Source organism: Salmo trutta, chromosome 13 (genome assembly GCF_901001165.1).
Source record: "Salmo trutta chromosome 13, fSalTru1.1, whole genome shotgun sequence".
In the NCBI taxonomy this organism is placed as follows: Eukaryota; Metazoa; Chordata; class Actinopteri; order Salmoniformes; family Salmonidae; genus Salmo; species Salmo trutta.
This window is the reverse complement of record NC_042969.1, coordinates 18,154,568-18,180,644: the sequence shown is the minus strand read 5'-3', so window position 1 is coordinate 18,180,644 and position 26,077 is coordinate 18,154,568. Positions and strand designations below refer to the sequence as shown.

Sequence of the window (26,077 nt, the reverse complement as noted above, 5' to 3'; positions counted from 1 at the left end):
TGTCACTGGTCAGTTGTGACATTCATGAATCACCCTGTGTGACGATTCCTAACCCAATTCAGAGGTTCCCTGTTCATCTGCCCTGAGCCGCTAAATCAGGGCTGACTCTCATTATAATTGAGATGTATTTGGCCTTGGGTTGTAGATGTGAGCCTGTTTGTGGGAGAGCGTTGAGGCCAGTCAAATATGCAGGATGGGAGTACATGTTATACCGGCTAATGGGTTCTGGTCTGACATCACTGCCTCCCAATACATGTTGAATCTACCCGTCTGCCTCCCAATACATGTTGAATCTACCCGTCTGCCTCCCAATACATAGTGAATCTACCCGTCTGCCTCCCAATACATGTTGAATCTACCCGTCTGCCTCCCAATACATAGTGAATCTACCCGTCTGCCTCCCAATACATGTTGAATCTACCCGTCTGCCTCCCAATACATGTTGAATCTACCTGTCTGCCTCCCAATACTTGTTGAATCTACCTGTCTGCCTCACACCTCTATGGGGAAACACTGAGTGACAGGGTAGAGTTGGCAGTGTGAGTGTGTTTGTGTGTGTTTGCGTGTGTGTGTGTGTGTGTGTGTGTGTGTGTGTGTGTGTGTGTGTGTGTGTGTGTGTGTGTGTGTGTGTGTGTGTGTGTGTGTGTGTGTGTTTGTGTGCCGGGTGTGTGTGTGTGTGTGTGTGTGTGTGTGTGTGTGTGTGTGTGTGTGTTTGTGTGCCGGGTGTGTGTGTGTGTGTGTGTCTGTGTGTCTGTGTGTGTGTGTGTGTGTGTGTGTGTGTGTGTGTGTGTGTGTGTGTCTGTGTGTGTGTGTGTGTGTGTGTGTGTGTGTGTGTGTGTGTGTGTGTGTGTGTGTGTGTGTGTGTGTGTGTGTGTGTGTCTGTGTGCCGTGGGTGTGTGTGTGTGTGTGTCTTGGGCTGGTTGTCTCTGTCCTAGGGTTTATGACATGGGGTTGCATCCATGGACCATGTGTAACGTTTGAACGGACTGGATTTTTTCCCTCTAGATTAATTTGACATACGTTCCAGTATAGCCTGGCAGGCACAAACTGCGGAAACACATGCGCGCACACACACACACGCACGTGTCTGTCACAATGGCTAATCTGTTTCTGCTTGCCCAGAAACATTTATGAGAAGCAATAATTGCTAAATTTACACAAATTATTCTTCCGTCAGACAATCAGTGTGACAGGTTGAACACATCAAAACCGGATGGGATGGTAGAATAGAGGAACCATACTGGATGGGATGGTAGAATAGAGGAACCATACTGGATGGGATGGTAGAATAGAGGAACCATACTGGATGGGATGGTAGAATAGAGGAACCATACTGGATGGAATGGTAGAAGAAAGGAACCATACTGGATGGGATGGTAGAATAGAGGAACCATACTGGATGGGATGGGAGAAGAGAGGAACCATACTGGATGGGATGGTAGAATAGAGGAACCATACTGGATGGGATGGTAGAATAGAGGAACCATACTGGATGGGATGGTAGAATAGAGGAACCATACTGGATGGGATGGTAGAATAGAGGAACCATACTGGATGGGATGGTAGAATAGAGGAACCATACTGGATGGAATGGTAGAATAGAGGAACCATACTGGATGGGATGGTAGAATAGAGGAACCATACTGGATGGGATGGTAGAATAGAGGAACCATACTGGATGGGATGGTAGAATAGAGGAACCATACTGGATGGAATGGTAGAAGAAAGGAACCATACTGGATGGAATGGTAGAAGAGAGGAACCATACTGGATGGAATGGTAGAATAGAGGACCCATACTGGATGGAATGGTAGAAGAGAGGAACCATACTGGATGGAATGGTAGAATAGAGGAACCATACTGGATGGAATGGTAGAAGAAAGGAACCATACTGGATGGGATGGTAGAATAGAGGAACCATACTGGATGGGATGGGAGAAGAGAGGAACCATACTGGATGGGATGGGAGAAGAGAGGAACCATACTGGATGGGATGGTAGAATAGAGGAACCATACTGGATGGGATGGTAGAAGAGAGGAACCATACTGGATGGGATGGTAGAATAGAGGAACCATACTGGATGGAATGGTAGAAGAGAGGAACCATACTGGATGGAATGGTAGAAGAAAGGAACCATACTGGATGGGATGGTAGAAGAAAGGAACCAAACTGGATGGAATGGTAGAAGAAAGGAACCATACTGGATGGAATGGTAGAATAGAGGAACCATACTGGATGGGATGGTAGAATAGAGGAACCATACTGGATGGGATGGTAGAATAGAGGAACCATACTGGATGGAATGGTAGAAGAAAGGAACCATACTGGATGGGATGGTAGAATAGAGGAACCATACTGGATGGGATGGGAGAAGAGAGGAACCATACTGGATGGGATGGTAGAATAGAGGAACCATACTGGATGGGATGGTAGAATAGAGGAACCATACTGGATGGGATGGTAGAATAGAGGAACCATACTGGATGGGATGGTAGAATAGAGGAACCATACTGGATGGGATGGTAGAATAGAGGAACCATACTGGATGGAATGGTAGAATAGAGGAACCATACTGGATGGGATGGTAGAATAGAGGAACCATACTGGATGGGATGGTAGAATAGAGGAACCATACTGGATGGAATGGTAGAAGAGAGGAACCATACTGGATGGAATGGTAGAATAGAGGACCCATACTGGATGGAATGGTAGAAGAGAGGAACCATACTGGATGGAATGGTAGAATAGAGGAACCATACTGGATGGAATGGTAGAAGAAAGGAACCATACTGGATGGGATGGTAGAATAGAGGAACCATACTGGATGGGATGGGAGAAGAGAGGAACCATACTGGATGGGATGGTAGAATAGAGGAACCATACTGGATGGGATGGGAGAATAGAGGAACCATACTGGATGGAATGGTAGAAGAGAGGAACCATACTGGATGGAATGGTAGAATAGAGGAACCATACTGGATGGAATGGTAGAAGAAAGGAACCATACTGGATGGGATGGTAGAAGAGAGGAACCATACTGGATGGGATGGTAGAATAGAGGAACCATACTGGATGGAATGGTAGAAGAGAGGAACCATACTGGATGGAATGGTAGAAGAAAGGAACCATACTGGATGGGATGGTAGAAGAAAGGAACCAAACTGGATGGAATGGTAGAAGAAAGGAACCATACTGGATGGAATGGTAGAATAGAGGAACCATACTGGATGGAATGGTAGAAGAGAGGAACCATACTGGATGGGATGGTAGAATAGAGGAACCATACTGGATGGGATGGTAGAAGAAAGGAACCATACTGGATGGAATGGTAGAAGAAAGGAACCATACTGGATGGAATGGTAGAATAGAGGAACCATACTGGATGGAATGGTAGAAGAAAGGAACCATACTGGATGGAATGGTAGAAGAAAGGAACCATACTGGATGGAATGGTAGAAGAAAGGAACCATACTGGATGGAATGGTAGAAGAAAGGAACCATACTGGATGGAATGGTAGAAGAGAGGAACCATACTGGATGGGATGGTAGAATAGAGGAACCATACTGGATGGGATGGTAGAATAGAGGAACCATACTGGATGGGATGGTAGAAGAGAGGAACCATACTGGATGGAATGGTAGAAGAAAGGAACCATACTGGATGGAATGGTAGAAGAAAGGAACCATACTGGATGGAATGGTAGAAGAAAGGAACCATACTGGATGGAATGGTAGAAGAAAGGAACCATACTGGATGGAATGGTAGAAGAGAGGAACCATACTGGATGGGATGGTAGAATAGAGGAACCATACTGGATGGATGGTAGAATAGAGGAACCATACTGGATGGGATGGTAGAATAGAGGAACCATACTGGATGGGATGGTAGAAGAAAGGAACCATACTGGATGGAATGGTAGAAGAAAGGAACCATACTGGATGGGATGGTAGAATAGAGGAACCATACTGGATGGAATGGTAGAATAGAGGAACCATACTGGATGGGATGGTAGAATAGAGGAACCATACTGGATGGGATGGTAGAATAGAGGAACCATACTGGATGGGATGGTAGAATAGAGGAACCATACTGGATGGGATGGTAGAATAGAGGAACCATACTGGATGGGATGGTAGAATAGAGGAACCATACTGGATGGGATGGTAGAATAGAGGAACCATACTGGATGGGATGGTAGAATAGAGGAACCATACTGGATGGAATGGTAGAAGAGAGGAACCATACTGGATGGAATGGTAGAATAGAGGAACCATACTGGATGGAATGGTAGAAGAAAGGAACCATACTGGATGGGATGGTAGAATAGAGGAACCATACTGGATGGGATGGGAGAAGAGAGGAACCATACTGGATGGGATGGTAGAATAGAGGAACCATACTGGATGGAATGGTAGAATAGAGGAACCATACTGGATGGAATGGTAGAAGAGAGGAACCATACTGGATGGGATGGTAGAATAGAGGAACCATACTGGATGGGATGGTAGAAGAAAGGAACCATACTGGATGGAATGGTAGAAGAAAGGAACCATACTGGATGGAATGGTAGAAGAAAGGAACCATACTGGATGGAATGGTAGAAGAAAGGAACCATACTGGATGGAATGGTAGAAGAAAGGAACCATACTGGATGGAATGGTAGAAGAAAGGAACCATACTGGATGGAATGGTAGAAGAGAGGAACCATACTGGATGGGATGGTAGAATAGAGGAACCATACTGGATGGGATGGTAGAATAGAGGAACCATACTGGATGGGATGGTAGAATAGAGGAACCATACTGGATGGGATGGTAGAAGAAAGGAACCATACTGGATGGAATGGTAGAAGAAAGGAACCATACTGGATGGGATGGTAGAATAGAGGAACCATACTGGATGGAATGGTAGAATAGAGGAACCATACTGGATGGGATGGTAGAATAGAGGAACCATACTGGATGGGATGGTAGAATAGAGGAACCATACTGGATGGGATGGTAGAATAGAGGAACCATACTGGATGGGATGGTAGAATAGAGGAACCATACTGGATGGGATGGTAGAATAGAGGAACCATACTGGATGGGATGGTAGAAGAAAGGAACCATACTGGATGGGATGGTAGAATAGAGGAACCATACTGGATGGGATGGTAGAAGAAAGGAACCATACTGGATGGGATGGTAGAATAGAGGAACCATACTAGATGGGATGGTAGAATAGAGGAACCATACTGGATGGGATGGGAGAAGAGAGGAACCATACTGGATGGGATGGTAGAAGAAAGGAACCATACTGGATGGGATGGTAGAATAGAGGAACCATACTGGATGGGATGGTAGAATAGAGGAACCATACTGGATGGAATGGTAGAATAGAGGAACCATACTGGATGGGATGGTAGAATAGAGGAACCATACTGGATGGAATGGTAGAATAGAGGAACCATACTGGATGGGATGGTAGAATAGAGGAACCATACTGGATGGGATGGTAGAATAGAGGAACCATACTGGATGGGATGGGAGAAGAGAGGAACCATACTGGATGGGATGGTAGAATAGAGGAACCATACTGGATGGAATGGTAGAATAGAGGAACCATACTGGATGGGATGGTAGAATAGAGGAACCATACTGGATGGGATGGTAGAAGAGAGGAACCATACTGGATGGAATGGTAGAAGAAAGGAACCATACTGGATGGGATGGTAGAATAGAGGAACCATACTGGATGGGATGGGAGAAGAGAGGAACCATACTGGATGGAATGGTAGAAGAAAGGAACCATACTGGATGGAATGGTAGAAGAAAGGAACCATACTGGATGGAATGGTAGAAGAAAGGAACCATACTGGATGGAATGTTAGAAGAAAGGAACGATAGATCAGGACAAGCAGAGACAATAAAAGAATGAGTCCGTTGTTTATTTGTTTTCTTATTCATTCTCTAAAGCAGGCCAGAGGGTTCAATCTAATCTGTGTGCTAACTCCTCTATCTGTCTATCAGTCTGTGTGCTAACTCTATCTGTCTATCAGTCTGTGTGCTAACTCCTCTATCTGTCTATCAGTCTGTGTGCTAACTCTATCTGTCTATCAGTCTGTGTGCTAACTCCTCTATCTGTCTATCAGTCTGTGTGCTAACTCTATCTGTCTATCAGTCTGTGTGCTAACTCCTCTATCTGTCTATCAGTCTGTGTGCTAACTCCTCTATTTGTCTATCAGTCTGTGTGCTAACTCTATCTGTCTATCAGTCTGTGTGCTAACTCCTCTATCTGTCTATCAGTCTGTGTGCTAACTCCTCTATCTGTCTATCAGTCTGTGTGCTAACTCCTCTATCAGTCTGTGTGCTAACTCCTCTATCTGTCTATCAGTCTGTGTGCTAACTCTATCTGTCTATCAGTCTGTGTGCTAACTCCTCTATCTGTCTATCAGTCTGTGTGCTAACTCCTCTATCTGTCTATCAGTCTCTGTGCTAACTCCTCTATCTGTCTATCAGTCTGTGTGCTAACTCCTCTATCTGTCTATCAGTCTGTGTGCTAACTCCTCTATCTGTCTATCAGTCTGTGTGCTAACTCCTCTATCTGTCTATCAGTCTGTGTGCTAACTCCTCTATCAGTCTGTGTGCTAACTCCTCTATCTGTCTATCAGTCTGTGTGCTAACTCCTCTATTTGTCTATCAGTCTGTGTGCTAACTCCTCTATCTGTCTATCAGTCTGTGTGCTAACTCCTCTATCTGTCTATCAGTCTGTGTGCTAACTCCTCTATCTGTCTATCAGTCTGTGTGCTAACTCCTCTATCTGTCTATCAGTCTGTGTGCTAACTCCTCTATCTGTCTATCAGTCTGTGTGCTAACTCCTCTATCAGTCTGTGTGCTAACTCCTCTATCTGTCTATCAGTCTGTGTGCTAACTCCTCCATCTGTCTATCAGTCTGTGTGCTAACTCCTCTATCTGTCTATCAGTCTGTGTGCTAACTCCTCTATCTGTCTATCAGTCTGTGTGCTAACTCCTCTATCTGTCTATCAGTCTGTGTGCTAACTCCTCTATCTGTCTATCAGTCTGTGTGCTAACTCCTCTATCAGTCTGTGTGCTAACTCCTCTATCTGTCTATCAGTCTGTGTGCTAACTCTATCTGTCTATCAGTCTGTGTGCTAACTCCTCTATCTGTCTATCAGTCTGTGTGCTAACTCCTCTATCTGTCTATCAGTCTGTGTGCTAACTCCTCTATCTGTCTATCAGTCTGTGTGCTAACTCCTCTATCAGTCTGTGTGCTAACTCCTCCATCTGTCTATCAGTCTGTGTGCTAACTCCTCTATCTGTCTATCAGTCTGTGTGCTAACTCCTCTATCTGTCTATCAGTCTGTGTGCTAACTCCTCTATCTGTCTATCAGTCTGTGTGCTAACTCCTCTATCTGTCTATCAGTCTGTGTGCTAACTCCTCTATCTGTCTATCAGTCTGTGTGCTAACTCCTCTATCTGTCTATCAGTCTGTGTGCTAACTTCCTCTATCTGTCTATCAGTCTGTGTGCTAACTTCCTCTATCTGTCTATCAGTCTGTGTGCTATCTCCTCCATCTGTCTATCAGTCTGTGTGCTAATCTCCTCCATCTGTCTATCAGTCTGTGTGCTAACTCCTCTATCTGTCTATCAGTCTGTGTGCTAACTCCTCTATCTGTCTATCAGTCTGTGTGCTAATCCTCTCTCTATCAGTCTGTGTGCTAACTCCTCTATCTGTTCTAACTCCTTAGTCTGTGTGCTAACTCCTCTATCTGTCTATCAGTCTGTGTGCTAACTCCTCTATCTGTCTATCAGTCTGTGTGCTAACTCCTCTATCTGTCTATCAGTCTGTGTGCTAACTCCTCTATCAGTCTGTGTGCTAACTCCTCTATCTGTCTATCAGTCTGTGTGCTAACTCTATCTGTCTATCAGTCTGTGTGCTAACTCCTCTATCTGTCTATCAGCCTGTGTGCTAACTCCTCTATCTGTCTATCAGTCTCTGTGCTAACTCCTCTATCTGTCTATCAGTCTGTGTGCTAACTCCTCTATCTGTCTATCAGTCTGTGTGCTAACTCCTCTATCTGTCTATCAGTCTGTGTGCTAACTTCTCTATCTGTCTATCAGTCTGTGTGCTAACTCCTCCATCTGTCTATCAGTCTGTGTGCTAACTTCTCTATCTGTCTATCAGTCTGTGTGCTAACTCCTCCATCTGTCTATCAGTCTGTGTGCTATCTCCTCCATCTGTCTATCAGTCTGTGTGCTAACTCCTCTATCTGTCTATCAGTCTGTGTGCTAACTCCTCTATCTGTCTATCAGTCTGTGTGCTAACTCCTCTATCTGTCTATCAGTCTGTGTGCTAACTCCTCTATCAGTCTGTGTGCTAACTCCTCTATCTGTCTATCAGTCTGTGTGCTAACTCCTCTATCTGTCTATCAGTCTGTGTGCTAACTCCTCTATCTGTCTATCAGTCTGTGTGCTAACTCCTCTATCAGTCTGTGTGCTAACTCCTCTATCTGTCTATCAGTCTGTGTGCTAACTCTATCTGTCTATCAGTCTGTGTGCTAACTCCTCTATCTGTCTATCAGTCTGTGTGCTAACTCCTCTATCTGTCTATCAGTCTCTGTGCTAACTCCTCTATCTGTCTATCAGTCTGTGTGCTAACTCCTCTATCTGTCTATCAGTCTGTGTGCTAACTCCTCTATCTGTCTATCAGTCTGTGTGCTAACTTCTCTATCTGTCTATCAGTCTGTGTGCTAACTCCTCCATCTGTCTATCAGTCTGTGTGCTAACTCCTCTATCTGTCTCAGTCTGTGAGGGGAGGCCCTACGGTAGCACTTTAACAGTGAGGAGGCAGCAGCAGCAGATCTTGACTTGTCTTGCCCAGAGTGAGGCTTTTATTTGAAAGTGAGGAATAATGCCAGCGAAATATATAACATGTACAAAAGAAAATAACAAAACTGGTCATTGAAAAGACTAACTAAATCAAATAGATGTCTTTAAATGTCTTTAGATGAAGTGACGGAGGACATTATGACAATCGTTTGACCATCCATCCCTCTCTCCTTCCATCGCCAGCTCTCTGACTCGACAGTTACTACCCAGACCAACAATCAACTACACATCCTAGTTTCAGACAGCAAATGAATGAGAGAGAATTGATCCAATAGGTTAAGGCGGGGTGAGACCATACATTTGTAATGCTTTTTAGTTTTCAGGAAATGATCACGTTGGTCTTTATGATAACCCAATATGATTTCTGAAGAACAACTGTGTTATCTGAGCTAAAGAACAGACAGTTCTTCTACTCAGAGAGGCAAAGGACATTTTCATTTTACTCTCTTATCCAAAGGGACTTACAGGAGTGACTTTTTCATTTTCACACTTTTTCATATTGTTTCTACATATGTGTGCAGGTGTACAGTATGTGTATAAACGTGTATGTCTATGTCTGTATGACACTGTGTATTTTATTCTATACATGAGTCATTTACACCCCAAACGCACACAGCTGAAGCTAAAAGCACATACTGTCTGATCTGTCCATAGTAATCTTTGATTACTACTCTACACCCATCCCGAATGCAACGATGAGTTACTATGGAGACTATTGGGTTGGGTGGTGGGAGGGGTGGAGGGGGGAGAGGGGTGGAGGAGGAGAGAGAGGTGGGAGATATGAATGAGGGGGGTAATGGAGAAGAGTAGATAGAGTTTTGTCATTTTTGGAAATGACTCTGTCTGTCTGTCTGTCTGTCTGTCTGTCTGTCTGTCTGTCTGTCTGTCTGTCTGTCTGTCTGTCTGTCTGTCAGTCAGTCAGTCAGTCAGTCAGTCAGTCAGTCAGTCAGTTGTTTGTTATTTTGGACAAGGCTCTGTCTAAGGATCTAAGAGGAAGAGGACAGATACTGCATACTAACGAGCCAAGGAGAGGACAGGGACAAATAAATCAATTTCTTCATCTATACCTCTCTGACTATTCACTCTTAACGTGTCAATTAAACACATCAGTAGACATAAACACATCAACAGACAGTTAATGGATCAATACGCTTGGTATGCTGTTGAAAGAGAGACAGACAGAGAGAGATGGACGGACAGAAACAGACAGACAGAGACACAGAGAAAGAGACAGACAGACAGAGAGAGAGAAAGAGACAGACAGACAGACAGTGAGAGAGAGACAGAGAGAGACATACATACAGACAGACAGAAATAGACAGACAGACAGACAGACAGACAGACAGACAGACAGACAGACAGACAGACAGACAGACAGACAGACAGACAGACAGACAGAAAGAAAGACAGAAAGAAAGAAAGAGACAGACAGACAGACAGACAGACAGACAGACAGACAGACAGACAGACAGACAGACAGACAGACAGACAGACAGACAGACAGACAGACAGACAGTAGTAGTGATTTGGCCTACCACCAGTCCTTTCCACCCCGTAGACGTAGCTGTTTGTTCCAGGACTGACCTCCTCCATTACCTTCCCAATCTAACTCTGAGCCAGGGATCCTAACCAACCAGTGAAAGAGAGAGAGAAGAGGAGGAGGAAGAGGGCTCTGATTTAGATGCCCGCCAGTAATTGGAATGTCACCTTATTACCATGCTAGATAGTTTATTGTGTTGGCTGGGACTCGGTGGCATGAAATGAAAAATGGAAAGTAGCTTTTCAGCTGACTGCTGATTTATCATGGCTGTTTCCACTGCCTGCCAGCCAGGGATGGCTATTCATTTCTATTCAATTAGACACACACACATTCAGACACACACACACACTCAAATACATAAACAAAAGCTGAGATTATAGAGAGTAAACACAGTTTTTAGAATTGAACAAAGATTAGTTCTTCAGGCTGTGTGTGTGTGTGTGTGTGTGTGTGTGTGTGTGTGGACTTGGTGGGTGAGAAAATGTTAAACACCATTGTCTCCTCTAGCCAGAGTTTAGCATTTAACTTTCACTCACTCAGAGGCCCGTTTTTCATAGGCAAAATACATCCTGCAGAGCACACACGTGTGCACGCACAAACAGGGTTGAAGTGGTCTGGCCTTGAAAATTGCTTGCTGGGTAATTTTGTTATTTTGTTCTTGGCTGGTACAGTAATACCCTCTCACTTTACCACCCTCTCTCACTACCTCACCCTCTCACCTTATCACCCTCTCTCACTCCCACCTCCTCACCCTCTCACCTTACCACCCTCTCTCACTTCCTCACCCTCTCACCTTATCACCCTCTCTCACTTCCTCACCCTCTCACCTTCTCTCCCTCTCTCACTCTCACCTCCTCACCCTCTCACCTTATCACCCTCTCTCACTTCCTCACCCTCTCACCTTCTCTCCCTCTCTCACTCTCACCTCCTCACCCTCTCTCACCTCCTCACCCTCTCTTACCCTCTCACCCTCTCTCACCTCCTCACCTTCTCTCACCCTCTCAACTTCTCAACCTCTTTCTCCTTCGACCTCCTCACCCTCTCTCACCTCCTTTCCCTCTCACCTTCTCATCCTCTCTCACACGTCACATCACCCTATCTCACCTCCTTTCCCTCTCACCTTCTCATCCTCTCTCACCTCCTCACCCTCTCACCTTCTCACCCTCTTTCTCCTTCTCACCTTCTCATCCTCTCTCACCTCCTCACCCTCTCACCTTCTCACCCTCTTTCTCCTTCTCACCTCCTCAGCCTCTCTCACTTCATCACCCTCTCTCACCTGCTCACCCTCTCACCTCCTCACCCTCTTTCAACTCCTCACCCTCTCTCCCCTCCTCACCCTCTCTCACCCTCTCAGCTTCTCTCCCCCTCACCTCATTTTAAGAAATATTGGCCCAGTCTATTTCATGGCCCAGCGATAGACTAGCGTCCTGTCCAGGGGGTGCACTTTTACATCAAGCTACCTCACACTGCAGAAACAGGAGATAACCTCCTGCCCCATGCGCCGTTCTGGCTAACTTACTATTTAGTAAATCGCCAGACAGGTGTGTTACATTGTAACCACAATATGTTTGAGTAGAACTTGTGTAGGGGAGGAGTGGTTGGTTGGACATGTTTACATTAGAGGAGAGTCAACACAATGTCTTGTCTCTTATCTCTCACTGTTCACATAAACCGTAGCAAGGAGGAAGATCAACGTTCTCCCTTAATCAATGTTTACTCTCTCTTTCTCTGGATCACTGAGCTGTGTACATCTCCTTCTCTGGATCACTGAGCTGTGTACATCTCCTTCTCTGGATCACTGAGCTGTGTACATCTCCTTCTCTGGATCACTGAGCTGTGTACATCTCCTTCTCTGGATCACTGAGCTGTGTACATCTCCTTCTCTGGATCACTGAGCTGTGTACATCTCCTTCTCTGGATCACTGAGCTGTGTACATCTCCTTCTCTGGATCACTGAGCTGTGTACATCTCCTTCTCTGGATCACTGAGCTGTGTACATCTCCTTCTCTGGATCACTGAGCTGTGTACATCTCCTTCTCTGGATCACTGAGCTGTGTACATCTCCTTCTCTGGATCACTGAGCTGTGTACATCTCTTGGCAGTGTACTACTCTCTCTTTACCTTCCCCCTCCTCTCTCTCCTCTTCTTCTCCCTCTTCCCTCCCCTCCCCTAACTGCCAAGTCTCCTCTCCTCGCCATTTCCTCCCACTTCTCCCATCCCCATCCCCCTCTCCTCCCCCTTTCCTCCCACCTTTCCTGTCTCTCTCAGTGCAGTGATTGAGTGCTAGGTTTCCTGTCTTTCTCAGTGCAGTGATTGAGTGCTAGGTTAGACCCAGGCTATCTCAGCACGACTTGCCTGCTTGCTCTCTGTTAATAATGACTCTCCTCTGCCTAAACGAGCTTTTAATGTGCTTAGTCTACCTGCGGCTCGAGAGAGGGTGGGAAAGAAAGAGAGATTAAAGAATGGAGAGCATTGAGTTTAGTATTTGGTATTTTATTAGGATCCCCATTCAGCAGCTACTCTTCCTGGGGTCCACACAAAACATGAAACATAATACAGAATGACATAACACAGAACATCAATAGACAAGAACAGCTCAAGGACAGAACTACAGTTTAAATGGTCAGTGTGTGGTTGTGCAGTTTGAGTGACCCTGTTGTATGTGTATGGTTGTTTGATCACCTGTGTGTGTGTGTGTGTGTGTGTGTGTGTGTGTGTGTGTGTGTGTGTGTGTGTGTGTGTGTGTGTGTGGTGTGTGTATGTGTGTGTGTGTGTGTGCGTGGCTGGAACCTGACCATCCTGAAAATGTGTTGTGTCCCTCAGAGTGCCGTGACATTCTGCTACCCATGATGCTTCGGGAGCTGAGCGGAGCGCTGAAAGACATGGGGGAGGGGCCTCATGACGAGCGGAGGAACAGCGTGGAATTGCTCAACAACATCCTGGAGGTCCTGAGCAGAGACAATGTGGTGAGACACACACACACAGCCTATCAGGACACAGCCTATCAGGACACAGCCTATCAGGGCACAGCCTATCAGGGCACAGCCTATCAGGGCACAGCTTACTGATTACCCATTTGAGCCTGGTTCCTCTCTAGGTTTCTTCCTAGGTCCCTTCCTTCTAGGCAATGGTGGAAAGTACTTAAGTAAAAATACTTTAAAATACTACTTTACTTTTACTTTTACTTCACTACATTCCGAAAGAAAAGAATGTACTTTTTACTCCAGACATTTTCCCTGACACATTTTGAATGCTTAGCAGGACAGGAAAATGGTCCCTTGTCATCCCTACTGCCTCTGATCTGGCAGACTCACTAAACACACATGCTTCATTTGTAAAAGATGCCTTAGTGTTGGAGTGTGTCCCTGGCTGTCTGTAAAATGGTGTTTGCTTAATATAAGGAATTTAAAATTATTTATAATTTGACTTTAGATACTTAAGTATATTTAAAACCAAATACTTTTACTCCAGTAATATTTTACTTGGTGACTTTGACTTTTACTTGAGTCATTTTCTATTAAGGTATATTTACTTTTACACACGTATGACAGTTGGGTACTTTTTCCACCACTGCTTCAAGGGAGTTTCCTGACCACTGTGCTTTCACTTGCATTGCTTGCACTTTAGGGTCTAGGTTGGGTTACTGTAAAGCACTTTGTGACTGCTGATGTTAAAAGGGCCTTTAAACATAAATGTGATTGATTGAAACTGACCACTCAGAAGGCTTCAGCGCTTACCAATCCCACACAGGGGACCATAGTGAACAGCAGATTAATCTACCTCACATCTGTCCCCTTTTGGCTTCACACATTCACTGACTCACACATAGAAATAGGCACCTAGGTATATTACCATGCCTGCCTGTACGCACGTAATCCTTCACACAAAGTGAACAACAAACTCTCATCAATATCCTACAAAGGCTTGTTAAAGCAATTTGTTGACAGAACAGAACCACAGAACCTTTGAAGTGAAGTTAGGACTCTATTTCCCCCTTTACTTTGATGGCACTAATGAATCCTGAGCAGAGAGAGAGAGAGGGGGGAGAGAGAGAGAGGGGGAGAGAGAGAGAGGGGGAGAGGGGGAGAGAGAGAGAGAGAGAGGGAGAGAGAGAGAGAGAGAGAGAGAGAGAGAGAGAGAGAGAGAGAGCGAGAGAGAGAGAAACAAATAAATTGTGATGAAGAGAAGTGATGTCAGTAGAGAGAAACAAAGAGGGAGACTGACGTAAAAATGGATATCGAATAACAGGGCAAACAGCCAGCCAGACAGAGACAGACAGAGAGAGACACAGATAGACACAGATAGATAGACACAGACAGACAGACAGACAGACAGACAGACAGACAGACAGACAGACAGACAGACAGACAGACAGACAGACAGACAGACAGACAGACAGACAGACAGACAGACAGCGAGACAGCGAGACAGAGACAGACAGAGGTAGAGAAACAGAGGTAGAGAGACAGAGGTAGAGACAGACAGAGACAGAGGTAGAGACAGAGACAGAGGTAGAGACAGAGACAGACAGAGACAGACAGAGGTAGACAGAGGTAGAGACAGAGACAGACAGAGGTAGAGACAGAGACAGACAGAGGTAGAGACAGAGGCTCTAGTAGTTTAATATACTGTGTCTGAATCATCTGAAAGTCTTGGTGAGTCCCTAGCTCACGTTGGTGCTCTTAAAGAGCTTTACAACATGTGGACTGATTATTGTTCTGCCAATATGAAATCTCCCAATCCAGTGTATCAACACTCAGATTACACATAAATCAATCTGCCTGGCAAGACAAAAAGAGCAAATATGAAGGATTTGATGAGAGAGCGAGAGAGAGAGAGAGAGATGAAGAGAGGGATTCTAGAATACTATAGATGGAAGGGGGAGAAACAAGGAAGGCTGAAGAGTGATCCCTCACAGATAAAAAGCAAAACAACTTGCAGGGAGATGCATGGGGAGGAGAAAGATGAGGGAGGAGAGAGAAGGAATGGAGCGATGGAGGGAAAGAGAAGGAGGAGATAAAAGGTATAGAGAGAGAGAGAGAGAGAGAGAGAGGGGAGAGAGAAGGTATAGAGAGAGCAAGGAGAGAGAGAGGGAGGAGAGAGAAGGGGTTTGCATAGTTCTTCATGCCCCATTTCACTTCACTCACAGTCTCTCTCCCCCTCTCTCCTGCCTCTCTCTCTCTCCTGTCCTCCCTCTCTCCTCTCCTCCTCTAGACACTCCCACACTGTGCTGCAGACTGAGTGATTGCCGTGGGGATGTAGAGTGTACCTGATTAAGTTGTCACGCCAAACATGTCTTTGAACTAGAGAGGGGAGAGACAGATACAGATGTCCTGGGGAATAGCACAGTCTGTGTCTGTGTGTGTGTGTGTGTGTGTGTGTGTGTGTGTGTGTGTGTGTGTGTGTGTGTGTGTGTGTGTGTGTGTGTGTGTGTGTGTGTGTGTGTGTGTGTGTGTGTGTGTGTGCGCTTAGGAGGAGTTGTGAGAGAGAGTTTATTTGAGGTAGAGGGAGCACTGTGTGACTCTGATCTGATTTAGCGAGGCGAGGGTGTCTGTGTCTGTGTGTGTGTGCTTGTCAAGGTGAGTTTGGGTTTGGGAGAGAGATATGATATAAAAACGATGCAGAAACATCTTATTTAAAGTCATTCAGACATAGGAACAACTGCTTCACTGCACTATGACATCTGTTTGTGTGTGATGACACATTCACTCTGCTCTGTTTACCTTGACGACATCCAGTGACCAATTTCAGAATTGAATTTAATCATGTCTGCCTGCCTCAAATCAATCCCTTTATATCATGTACCAACATGACACACACACACACACACACACACACACACACACACACACACACACACACACACACACACACACACACACACACACACACACACACACACACACACACACACACACACACACACACACACACACACACACACACTCTTTTCACACATATACACACTGTTGATATGGCTCTAAATACTGCAGCTTGGGTATAATTCCCACTGACAGTGTTCAAAGTCTAGAGAACAACACTAGGCTTTAGATAGGGCTTGTCTCAAGGTACTGTAAATAAGCTGAACAGCCACACAGTCAGGGTCATTACAAGGTAACGTACTGGAGGACACAGCAGATGTTTTCTTGGATAGAATAGGTAGCTGCCTCGCTGCACCACTGAGTGGGCTCACGCACACTGTCTGGAGGAGAGAGAGGGAGTGTGTGAGTGCAGTGCTCTGTAGCTCAGTTGGTAGAGCATGGCCCTGCACAGCTAGGATAGTGGGCTGGATGCCCTGGACGACACAAATATGTAACATGTATCCACACTGGATTTGAATTAGCTGAATCACATGAATTATTATTATTATTACATGTCATTCCAGATTAAATTAATATGCAGTAGTTGATGAGGATACCTAGGTGATTCAAATAACCAATGACCTTTCACCTCTACTGTCATGTAGGGAACAGCAATATTTTTTAACGTTTTTTTAATTTAACCTTTATTTAACTAGGCAAGTCAGTTAAGAACAAATTCGTATTTACAATGATGGCCTACCTGGGAACAGTGGGTTAACTGCCTTGTTCAGGGGCAGAACGACAGATTTTTACCTTGTCAACTCGGGGATTCGATCCAGCAACCTTCTGGTTACTGGCCCAACGCTCTAACCACTAGGCTATCTGCGGCAGCAATGGGGCGGCAGCAATGGGGCGGCAGATAATGGAGGCAGTGAATGACTTTGGCGAAGCAGAGAAAACAGAATGAGTCAGGTTGTAGAGATCTAAGACATGACTGATGAAGACATGACTGATGAAGACATGACTGATGAAAGCCTTAGTGAGTGATGTTGAGTGGATATAAAAGGTATGTAAAACATTTACAAACATGTCTCTCCTTTCACTCCAAATGGTTCATGACCTTCCTCTCTTTCTCTCCTTCTTTCTCTCTCTCTCTCTCTCTTTCAGGGCGACACATTCCAGCATATTCAGGACATTGTGGTCAGTCTCCTCAGGACCATCAACCGTACAGTCATAACCATGGGTCGTGAACACGCCCTGATCGTGAGTAAACCAAATGCCCCCCCCCTTCCCAAAGCAATAGCCCACTATTCACCAGTCAAATCCTGATATTTCCATCCCCAACGACAACATTTTCCAACAAGACAGAACTGACAAAGGGGGCAGAGTTGCAATCTACTGCAGAGATAGCCTGCAGAGTTCTGTCATACTATCCAGGTCTGTGCCCAAACAACTCGAGCTTCTACTTTGAAAAATCCACCTTTCCGGAAACAAGTCTCTCACCGTTGCTGCTTGTTATAGACCCCCCTCAGCCCCCAGCTGTGCCCTGGACACCATATGTGAATTGATTGCCCCCCATCTATCTTCAGAACTCGTACTGTTTGGTGACCTAAACTGGGACATGCATAACACCCCAGCCATCCTACAATCTAAACTAGATGCCCTCAATCTCACACAAATGATCAATGAACCTACCAGGTACAACCCCAAATCCGTAAACACGGGCACCCTCATAGATATCATCCTGACCAACCTGCCCTTTACATACACCTATGCTGTCTTCAACCAGGATCTCAGCGATCACTGCCTCATTGCCTGCGTCCGTAATGGGTCTGCGGTCAAACGACCACCCCTCATCACTGTCAAACGCTCCCTAAATCACTTCAGCGAGCAGGCCTTTCTAATCAACCTGGCCCGGGTATCCTGGAAGGATATCGACCTCATTCATCAGTAGAGGATGCCTGGTTATTCTTTAAAAGTGCTTTCCTCACCATCTTAAATAAGCATGCCCCATTCCAACAATTTTGAAACAGGAACAGATATAGCCCTTGGTTCACTCCAGACCTGTCTGCCCTTAACCAGCACAAAAACATCCTGTGGCGTACTGCATTAGCATCGAATAGCCCCCGCGATATGCTTTTCAGGGTAGTTAGGAACCAATATTGACAGGCAGTTAGGAAAGCAAAGGTTAGCTTTTTCAAACAGAAATTTGCATCATGTAGCACAAACTCCCAAAAGATCTGGGACACTGTAAAGTCCATAGAGAATAAGAGCACCTACTCCCAGCTGCCCACTGCACTGAGGCTAGGAAACACTGTCACCACCAATAAATCCACAATAATTGAGAATTTCAATAAACATTTTTCTACGGCTGGCCATGCTTTCCACCTGGCTACCCCTACCCCGGTCAACAGCTCTGCACCACCCACAGCTCTGCACCCCCCAGAGCATTGGAAAGCTGCCGCGGTCACCCCCTCTTCAAAGGGGAGACACTCTAGACCCAAACTGCTAGAGACCTATATCCATCCTGCCCTGCCTTTCTAAGGTCTTCGAAAGCCAAGTTAACAAACAGATCACTGACCATTTCGAATCCCACCGTACCTTCTCCGCTATGCAATCTGTTTTCCGAGCTGGTCATGGGTGCACCTTAGCCACGTTCAAGGTCATAAACGATATCATAACCGGCATCGATAAAAGACAATACTGTGCAGCCGTATTCATCAACCTGGCCAAGGCTTTCGACTCTGTCAATCACCACATTCTTATTGGCAGACTCAACAGCCTTGGTTTCTCAAATGACTGCCTCGCCTGGTTCACCAACTACTTCTCAGACAGAGTTCAGTGTGTCAAATCGGAGGGCCTGTTGTCCGGACCTCTGGCAGTCTCTATGGGGGTGGCACAGGGTTCCATTCTCAGGCTGACTCTCTTCTCTGTTATGTCGCTCTTGCTGCTGGTGATTCTCTGATTCACCTCTACGCAGACGACACCATTCTCCATACTTCTGGCCCTTCTTTGGACACTGTGTTAACACACCTCCAGACGAGCTTCAATGCCATACAACTCTCCTTCCGTGGCCTCCAACTGCTCTTAAATGCAAGTAAAACTAAATGCATGGTCTTCAACCGATCGCTGCCTGCACCTGCCTGCCCGTCTAGCATCACTACTCTGGATGGTTCTGATTTAGAATATGTGGACAACTACAAATACCTAGGTGTCTGGTTAGACTGTAAACTCTCCTTCCAGACTCACATTAAGCATCTCCAATCCAAAATTAAATCTAAAATCGGCTTCCAATTTCGCAACAAAGCATCCTTCACTCATGCCGCCAAACATACCCTTGTAAAACTGACTATCCTACCAATCCTTGACTGCGGCGATGTCATTCCAGCAGGTAAATTTCACTGGTCACCCCCAAAGCCAATTCCTCTTTTGGCCGTCTTTCCTTCCAGTTCTCTGCTGCCAATGACTGGAATGAATTGCAAAAATCACTGAAGCTGGAGACTCATATCTCACTCACTAACTTTAAGCATCAGCTGTCAGAGCAGCTTGATCATTGCACCTGTACATAGCCCATCTGTAAATAGCCCACCCAACTACCTCATCCCCATATTGTTATTTTTTTCTCCTTTGCACCCCAGTATCTCTACTTGCACATTCATCTTCTGCACATCTATCACTCCAGTGTTTAATTGCTAAATTGTAATTATTTTGCCACTAAGGCCTATTTATTGCCTTACCTCGCTAATCTTACCTCATTTGCACACATTGTATATAGACTTTTCTATTGTGTTATTGGCTGTACGTTTGTTTATTCCATGTGTAACTCTGTGTTGTTGTTTGTGTCGCACTGCTTTGCTTTATCTTGGCCAGGTCACAATTGTAAATGAGAACTTGTTCTCAACTGGCCTACCTGGTTTAATACAGGTGAAAAAATAAATATAAAAATTAAAAACGATTACGTGTATGCAGGGTTTTGCTCCAACCCAACTGACTTGGCTTCCCAAACTGCCCTCCATAGTCTCCTATATAATTAGTGCAGTTGTAGAAGATGCTTTCCAATTTATTGATCTTTACCTTGGTTGCCCTCTAAATGATTCTCTTCAGTCCTTTAAGTGTTTCTCAATTTGTTGTTTGGGTCCTGCTGGTGGCTGGTGGCCAATTCCATTTGGGCCTTGACTTAAAAATGTGGTTCTGGTTAGAAACAAGGGACTTGGTATTTACTTGGAGAGAAAGTATTGATTGTTTTCGTCCGTCTTTCAGTTTAGTTACTTATTACACCTTTATTATACACATTCAAATACCGCAGTATTACCCTCCCAGACTGACCCCTCAATTTTTACCATCCATCCATAGTACCACAGTATTACCCTCCCAGACTGACCCCTCAGTTTTTACCATCCATCCATAGTACCACAGTATTACCCTCCCAGACTGACCCCTCAGTTTTTACCATCCATCCATAGTACCACAGTATTACCCTCCCAGACTGACCCCTCAGTTTTTACCATCCATCCATAGTACCACAGTATTACCCTCCCAGACTGACCCCTCAGTTTTTACCATCCATCCATAGTACCACAGTATTACCCTCCCAGACTGACCCCTCAGTTTTTACCATCCATCCATAGTACCACAGTATTACCCTCCCAGACTGACCCCTCAGTTTTTACCATCCATCCATAGTACCACAGTATTACCCTCCCAGACTGACCCCTCAGTTTTTACCATCCATCCATAGTACCACAGTATTACCCTCCCAGACTGACCCCTCAGTTTTTACCATCCATCCATAGTACCACAGTATTACCCTCCCAGACTGACCCCTCAGTTTTTACCATCCATCCATAGTACCACAGTTTTACCCTCCCAGACTGACCCCTCAGTTTTTACCATCCATCCATAGTACCACAGTTTTATCCTAAATGGTGGTTGTCAAAAGTGCTTTAAGCGAGTCATCATGGCACAAGAAAGCTTTAGGGAATCACTCTTCAAGCTGAGGTCATGTTCTGTTTAAAATACACACCTTTATTGGATCCCAATATAACTGTTACAAACAGCTGCAGAAACACAGTGAGAGGAAGAAGAAGAGCATTGTGGGAGATCATACACTGGGATGGTTTATAAAAAAGCACTGATGTACCAGGTTAGGGTCTGGTGCTGACGATTGGTTAAACAGTAAATAGGGCGTGGTCTTAGAAGCAAAGGCTGATTCTAATTGGTTGAGCTTGGGTTATAACCAATAGCATTGTGGAAGAGTGGAAGCTCGTAGAGTGGAGTGGTTATTATTGTCTTTGTGTTTGGTACACTAGGAGGGAGAATCCTGAATGGATCCTCGCTTTGTCAGTCAAGTATGGGAGACTGTTGATTGGTTGAACGGCCTGTCACTCTCTAAAGGGCTTGATGATGGAATTGTCTCTGTTTAGGTAGGAGAGTTCCTCTTTCCACTGTGACAATGTCCATCAACTATGAATTCAAATCTAACAGATGTTAGAACTAAGGAAAGGTCACCGCTGTCACAGCCTTCTAGACTGAACTCTTGTCAAAGTTTAGTGTCTCTCCTAAATCCATAGCTCAGTAACTGTCCCAAGACTTTAGGTTCAAGTAACCTTATCAATCAGTCCATAGCTGTGGGCTGATGTACTGTTCGTTCTCCAACCATGTCAGAGATGAACCATAGATCTCCATAGATACCATAACAGGTGTACAGTTCCCATAGCAACAACAATGAAACAGGAGCAGTCCCCATGGTCCATAGACACACATCTGTCCAATCCCCATGGTAACAGCAGTCTGGAATGTCATCATGGCGCCGACGATGGCTGTGTGTGGGCGAGTGTGTCTGTGTGTGTCTACAGCCACCAGAAACACTTCTTGCGTAGCTTCTTGACGAGGGTCTTGGTGTTCGGGTGGGAGGGGGCAGGTTTGGGGACAGGGAGGGGAAAATCATATTCCCTGTCTAGAGTCTCCATCACTGGCTGGAACCTCCCCTCCTGCTGCCGAAAGTCATGCTCCACACTGGGGGGGGGGGGGGGGAGGTGAAAGTGAGGGAGACAGAAAGAGGGGGAGAGAGAAGGAGACAGAAAGAGGGGGAGAGAGAAGGAGACAGAAAGAGGGGGAGGGTAGGATAGAAGGATAGTGAGAGAGACAGAAGGGTAGAGCATTAGACACATGTACACACACATACAATATCTTGTATATATGCAAATGTACTTTAATATAAACGCAGTTATGTGAACACAATAACATACTGTACATTGATGCACATGCTTCACACCTCGTAAGTACCATGTGCCGATGCAAGTGCACACTTAATCAGACAGACACACACACTCTCTGAAATCGATTCACGTTCACAGCATTCTTGCACTTCATGCACCACTACATCACAGGCTGGAGAGATGAGAGGAGTGGGAGAAAAGAGAAAGAGAGAGAGATGAGAGAAGGAGAGTCATCTTAAAGTGTTGAAACTAAAACAGAGGGCTGAGGGAAATACTTCGTTCCCCTGAGATGTTTTCAAAGCAATCCCTCCCCTTGACTCATCATCTCTCTCCTTTCTCTCTCTCTTTTCTCCCTCTCTTTTCTCCCTCTCTTTTTTCTCCCTCTCTCTTTTCTCTCTCTCTCTTTTCTCTCTCTCTCTTTTCTCTCTCTCTCTTTTCATTCTTCTCTCTCAAGTGCTTCAGGTCATATTGTAGTGGAGGTTGAGTGTTTCTGTGGCAAGTTTGGCTTGAAAGTTTAAGGCTGAGGTCTCTCTCTGTGTGTGTCGGTGTGTCTGTAGAGAGGGACGAGATCAGATGCATGGGGATTAAGCATCTGGAGTTAATGAGGCTTATGATGAGGGAAGGCATAAGGAGGAATGACACACGCACCCGCATGTAATCACACACAAAAACCCACTCACACACACACACACACACACACACACACACACACACACACACACACACACACACACACACACACACACACACACACACACACACACACACACCCACTCAGTCAACTTATTTTCTCTCTCCTGACAAATAGAAGTGTGAAATGAAACCTCTCTAATGACACCAGTGACTGGGAAGAGAGAGTCACATGGAATACACAGGGCCCTCTAGAAGAGAAAGAGGGAGGGGTGAGAAGGGGGAAGAGAGAGTCACATGGAATACACAGGGCCCTCTAGAAGAGAAAGAGGGAGGGGTGAGAAGGGGGAAGAGAGAGTCACATGGAATACACAGGGCCCTCTAGAAGAGAAAGAGGGAGGGATGAGAAGGGGGAAGAGAGAGTCACATGGAATACACAGGGCCCTCTAGAAGAGAAAGAGGGAGGGGTGAGAAGGGGGAAGAGAGAGTCACATGGAATACACAGGGCCCTCTAGAAGAGAAAGAGGGAGGGATGAGAAGGGGGAAGAGAGAGTCACATGGAATACACAGGGCCCTCTAGAAGAGAAAGAGGGAGGGATGAGAAGGGGGAAGAGAGAGTCACATGGAATACACAGGGCCCTCTAGAAGAGAAAGAGGGAGGGATGAGAAGGGGGAAGAGAGAGTCACATGGAATACACAGGGCCCTCTAGAAGAGAAAGAGGGAGGGATGAGAAGGGGGAAGAGAGAGTCACATGGAATACACAGGGCCCTCTAGAAGAGAAGGGGGGGGGTGAGAAGGGGGGAAGAGAGAGTCACATGGAATACACAGGGCCCTCTAGAAGAGAAAGAGGGAGGGGTGAGAAGGGGGAAGAGAGAGTCACATGGAATACACAGGGCCCTCTAGAAGAGAAAGAGGGAGGGGTGAGAAGGGGGAAGAGAGAGTCACATGGAATACACAGGGCCCTCTAGAAGAGAAAGAGGGAGGGGTGAGAAGGGGGAAGAGAGAGTCACATGGAATACACAGGGCCCTCTAGAAGAGAAAGAGGGAGGGATGAGAAGGGGGGAAGAGAGAGTCACATGGAATACACAGGGCCCTCTAGAAGAGAAAGAGGGAGGGATGAGAAGGGGGAAGAGAGAGTCACATGGAATACACAGGGCCCTCTAGAAGAGAAAGAGGGAGGGGTGAGAAGGGGGAAGAGAGTCACATGGAATACACAGGGCCCTCTAGAAGAGAAAGAGGGAGGGGTGAGAAGGGGGAAGAGAGAGTCACATGGAATACACAGGCCCTCTAGAAGAGAAAGAGGGAGGGGTGAGAAGGGGGGAAGAGAGAGTCACATGGAATACACAGGGCCCTCTAGAAGAGAAAGAGGGAGGGGTGAGAAGGGGGAAGAGAGAGTCACATGGAATACACAGGGCCCTCTAGAAGAGAAAGAGGGAGGGGTGAGAAGGGGGAAGAGAGAGTCACATGGAATACACAGGGCCCTCTAGAAGAGAAAGAGGGAGGGGTGAGAAGGGGGAAGAGAGAGTCACATGGAATACACAGGGCCCTCTAGAAGAGAAAGAGGGAGGGGTGAGAAGGGGGAAGAGAGAGTCACATGGAATACACAGGGCCCTCTAGAAGAGAAAAGAGGGAGGGGTGAGAAGGGGGAAGAGAGAGTCACATGGAATACACAGGGCCCTCTAGAAGAGAAAGAGGGAGGGGTGAGAAGGGGGAAGAGAGAGTCACATGGAATACACAGGGCCCTCTAGAAGAGAAAGAGGGAGGGGTGAGAAGGGGGAAGAGAGAGTCACATGGAATACACAGGGCCCTCTAGAAGAGAAAGAGGGAGGGGTGAGAAGGGGGAAGAGAGAGTCACATGGAATACACAGGGCCCTCTAGAAGAGAAAGAGGGAGGGGTGAGAAGGGGGAAGAGAGAGTCACATGGAATACACAGGGCCCTCTAGAAGAGAAAGAGGGAGGGGTGAGAAGGAGGAAGAGAGAGTCACATGGAATACACAGGGCCCTCTAGAAGAGAAAGAGGGAGGGGTGAGAAGGGGGAAGAGAGAGTCACATGGAATACACAGGGCCCTCTAGAAGAGAAAGAGGGAGGGGTGAGAAGGAGGAAGAGAGAGTCACATGGAATACACAGGGCCCTCTAGAAGAGAAAGAGGGAGGGGTGAGAAGGGGGAAGAGAGAGTCACATGGAATACACAGGGCCCTCTAGAAGAGAAAGAGGGAGGGGTGAGAAGGGGGAAGAGAGAGTCACATGGAATACACAGGGCCCTCTAGAAGAGAAAGAGGGAGGGGTGAGAAGGGGGAAGAGAGAGTCACATGGAATACACAGGGCCCTCTAGAAGAGAAAGAGGGAGGGATGAGAAGGGGGAAGAGAGAGTCACATGGAATACACAGGGCCCTCTAGAAGAGAAAGAGGGAGGGGTGAGAAGGGGGAAGAGAGAGTCACATGGAATACACAGGGCCCTCTAGAAGAGAAAGAGGGAGGGGTGAGAAGGGGGAAGAGAGAGTCACATGGAATACACAGGGCCCTCTAGAAGAGAAAGAGGGAGGGATGAGAAGGGGGAAGAGAGGACGGTTTGATGAGTACTAATGGAAATGATGAGGTGAATATTGAAACAGGAGGAAAAAGGCATACAAAGAAAGAGGAAAGAGGAAAGAGGGGGAGTAAATGTAGAGGCAGACGAGGGAGGGAAAGAGGAGGCCAGTAGACATGTAGGAGAGGTAAAAGGCCAGATGCAGACACAGGGGAGAGAAGAGCAAGATGAATAAATTATAAAGCTTCTCTCCAGCTGAAACCATACACACACACACACACACACACACACACACACACACACACACACACACACACACACACACACACACACACACACACACACAGACACACACACAAATAGACAGATACAAGTGTTAAACCTGTCCCACACATCCCACACATCCCTTCCTGTACAATATGTTTTACAGTAGTTTTTGAAGAACACCCCCCCACGTCTCTCTCTTT

The 26,077-nt window shown here is 46.0% G+C and overlaps 1 protein-coding gene and 1 long non-coding RNA gene across 2 annotated transcripts in view; one reads left to right on the top strand and one right to left on the bottom strand.

Annotated features, from left to right (window-relative positions):
- The window catches only part of dock2 (dedicator of cytokinesis 2), a gene marked incomplete in the record, with an annotated part of 130,364 nt that overhangs the window by 59,600 nt on the left and 44,687 nt on the right, over window positions 1-26,077 (top strand). Inside the window, 2 exon segments of the mRNA XM_029771257.1 lie at window positions 13,256-13,398; window positions 17,401-17,496. Coding sequence (XP_029627117.1) covers window positions 13,256-13,398; window positions 17,401-17,496 — 239 coding nt within the window.
- LOC115205360 (uncharacterized) overlaps window positions 21,238-26,077 on the bottom strand; it is a 7,310-nt gene continuing 2,470 nt past the window's right edge. The window contains exon 2 of the long non-coding RNA XR_003880594.1: window positions 21,238-22,248. This is a non-coding gene — a long non-coding RNA (uncharacterized LOC115205360). The remainder of the gene's footprint in view (window positions 22,249-26,077) is intronic.